The sequence below is a fragment of the Atta cephalotes genome, assembly GCF_000143395.1.
Source record: "Atta cephalotes unplaced genomic scaffold scaffold00034, whole genome shotgun sequence".
Taxonomy (NCBI): domain Eukaryota; kingdom Metazoa; phylum Arthropoda; class Insecta; order Hymenoptera; family Formicidae; genus Atta; species Atta cephalotes.
Window position 1 is genome coordinate 730,464 of NW_012130098.1, and position 3,784 is coordinate 734,247.

Sequence of the window (3,784 nt, forward strand, 5' to 3'; positions counted from 1 at the left end):
ATATTTCTTTATATTTTCGTCTATTTTCTTATACATTAGGTGTAGTAAAAAGAAATCCATTATTTTTCCATTCAATTTCATGCAAAAATAATTTTTTTTTACTACACCTAATATATATGTATACGAAATTGGAAAGACCCCATTTAAATCCTAATCGCACGCATATAATTGAAACTCTAATTCATAAAATTATTGCTTGAATAGTTTTCAGATATTCCGCTGGATTAACCAACAAATCGATTCCCTTAATAAGTCTCATGTCGCGCGCGATTTTAATTAAAGATTTTTTTTTTAGTTAGTTAAAATACGGATAAGTAGGAAAATGAAAATATGGACAAAATATGGACAAGTAGGAATAGACTAAAGTACGGATAGAGAGGAATATAGTTAAAAATCCACATATTATAAAAATACAGCGGAAAGACCTAAACACATTGTTGGATCTTCTATTTAACGCAGTGATAACGTTAAGTATTTTCTCGCGATTTTCTGAAGATTCATAAAGTCTACTTTGCTGTTTAATCATATATATATCTTTAATAATATATAATTAATTCATATTAAATTATTTATAAATTTTCATTCTTTATTTTATTATTATCGCAATTATAAAAATAACAGATTATTGCTTAATATTATAGATTAAATTTAAAACAGACATATGAAATGATAAATTTAATATATCACTTCAATTACATGAAATATCAACTTATATTATTTTAACTGAAGAAATATAGGATTCTTCTATAGGATTCTTCTATAAAATTATTACTGTGATATCTACTTAAATAATAATGTAACTTAAATAAATCACGCATAATATTTTGTTTAAATATAAAAATCTCAATGGCAGTCGAATCTATACAGATCAATGCTTGATCTGTGCTTAATTACAGAGATTTAATGATTGATATGTACTATTATAAAATAGGTTCTTCGCTATGGTTAATATCTCTATAATTCTAATAATATTTCCAATTGAGAAACATAGCACATTATCTCTTCGTTAGATTTCTTCATTTCGCTTTCAATTTGCATTACATTTGTATGCAATTTGTATTACACGAACTTATGTAGCTCGTTCATGAATTTATTTTCATGGATTGACTTATATGTAATGATACTCAGGTATTTCATTGTGATTATACTGAAATGTGTTTCATTGATTAAGTACTGAAAAAGAAATTCCTTTTATTTTTATCGTAAAATATTTTATCGTACAAAGTATTTTTATTGAAAAATAATTGTGATAAATTGTTAAATCGAAACATTTTTATCTTGTGTATATTCTAAGAAATAATTCACATATTTCTCTACCTTTTGCAACAATAGTTACATTTCATCAAGATTATCAGTTGGAACACACAAACGAAGATAATTGCATACTTCTTCGGTAGATGAGTCTACAAGTAATAACCCTACAAGTCCTATGCTATACGTCTGCACAAAATTTGTGCATACAATGTTCAAAGTACGTGGCAAACGATTACATAATTTATTCAATTCAACTTCAATGCTAGTCTGAAACATCAACATTATTATATCGAATAGATTGAATAATCAAATTTAACATAAATATTGTTAATATAATAAACAGTAGACTAATACCTTAGTTTTATCGCTTTTAATAACATTATAAATCTGCGATACTGCAAGCAAACAGAATGGACAATTTGGCTTATTTTTTGTGCTAATGAAATTCTTAGGAATTTCTTCCCATATATTTACTAATGATTCCGATGGGCAAATACGTATCATAGAACAAACCTTAAATTACAAATCTTAAATAAATTATATTTTACTGGTTCATTGTTTTAAATACAAAAATATATTACCAGAGATGGATCGATATCCATAGCAAGTGTGGTCACAATTGCACCTCCATAAGTATTTACAACATTTTGACAATCATCTCTAATGAAAGTAGGTATTTTTATACACACTCTTCCAAGAAATTCTTTCACTTTTTCCTTAAATTTTGGTATATTTATGAAGCTTATATAATATTATATGCGCAGAATCATAAAATTTAATATTTATTACCTCATTTACATTTGTAATGTCTCCAAAATAAACAAATACTAGCAATAAATATTCGCACAATGTACACGTTTTCGTTTTATTAATATTTTCGGATTGCAAAGGATAAGGCAGTAATTCAAGTGGCATCATTTCAACTTCCGATGTTGACTGTTTTTTGAGAGAAATCTCTTTTCGAAGTTCTTCCTCCATCATACTCACTTTGGGATCAGTTGTGACCATTTCAGCTGTGGCTACTGAAAATTAAAGAATTGCATTCATGTAATTTTCAGTTTTATAAGTTACCATTATAAAAATCTAGAGTTAAAAAAATTATTTTCAAAATAATAATCTTAATGTTAACAGGACACGTTCAGCAGACAAAACAGAGTTCAGTACTTCTTCAGAACGTTTAATGATTCTTTAATATAATTAGGCCTTGCCTTTAGTTTTTGTTGAGTTAAATGTAAGAAATCAATTATGCAAATAAAGAATTATTGAATGTTTACTGATCTGCTGTGCTGAAAGTGAATAATTTTTAGTGTAGATAATGTTGGCTTGTTTTCATTTAACAATCTGCTGTTTCATTGTTCATATAATTTGTTGTACATGAACGAAAAATCCTGAGCTGGTACTAAGAGTTCAGAAAACTTTAACTTTACCTCATTTATAAGTTTTTATTTCTGCTACAATTAGTGTATTTGTAGAGATATATCATTGACTCAACAATATAGAGTTTTGAAATATTATTTTGTAAAGAAATATCTTACTCATATTATTATTTAATAATAAGCATTATTGTAGCATTAGCATATTATAAGTATAAGCTATTATCATTATTGTAATGTTACAATATTCCATCAACGACAATCGTATCATGACATTCTATCTAAATAAATTAAAAGTTCAAATCAATAGATTTATCCTGTTTATACAGTATTTTCAGTACATACAATAGTTTTGTCATGAGAATAAAAACAAATCTCGTGAATGAAAGAATAGAGAGCGAAACAGAAAGATAGCAATAATAAAAAAGAAAAAAGCTCGCGAGAAAGGAAGATTGAAAGAATTTCATAATAGAGAAATGAAAGAGAACCGATGAAATCTAAAGCCATTATACGTACTGGAAATTAAACATTGTATCCAAATAAAATTAAAAGGCTTGTAGATAAAACTAAACTTCGGTTACAAATAAAAACTAAGGTCAATAATTATAGACAATTCTTTTAATCGCCTTAAGATACTACACATAGATAATACACACAACTCTGTAATGATTTATAACATCTTAAGATTGTATTTAATTTTAAATATAAGAATCGACTATAAATGCCGGCTATAAATGCTTAAATGTGGCTTGCAAATAAAATTAAACATTGCTTGCAAATAAAGATTTTAAATATTATCATAATATTTACAAGGTAAAGGTACAAATATTACATGCGCGTAACTGTCAAACAAAAAAAAGTAATCTAGAAAGAAGTGCGCATCAGTGATTATCACAGATGTGACAAAGGCTGCGTTCTGAAAGTATGCTTTCAACGTTAATACATTCTATCATTAGACGTAAAAACAAGGATAGAACGCACTGATAGTGCTGCAATAAAAGCGCGCTCTTGAAACGCAGTCAAAAAGAAACAGAATTATAACATAAGACAACTTAGAATATGTGTATATATATATATATATATATATATATATATATATATATAAGTAATAATATATAATTAATTATATTAATAATTATATATATATATATATATAA

The 3,784-nt window shown here is 26.2% G+C and overlaps 1 protein-coding gene across 1 annotated transcript in view; it reads right to left on the minus strand.

Annotated features, from left to right (window-relative positions):
- Positions 1-1,332: 1,332 nt before the first annotated feature.
- The window catches only part of LOC105621562 (prosaposin-like), a 3,395-nt gene continuing 943 nt past the window's right edge, over positions 1,333-3,784 (minus strand). The window contains exons 2-5 of the mRNA XM_012203033.1: positions 2,044-2,276; positions 1,836-1,970; positions 1,609-1,767; positions 1,333-1,521 (exon numbers count right to left, since the gene is read on the minus strand). Of these exons, the coding sequence (XP_012058423.1) occupies positions 1,333-1,521; positions 1,609-1,767; positions 1,836-1,970; positions 2,044-2,276 (716 nt within the window). The remainder of the gene's footprint in view (positions 1,522-1,608; positions 1,768-1,835; positions 1,971-2,043; positions 2,277-3,784) is intronic.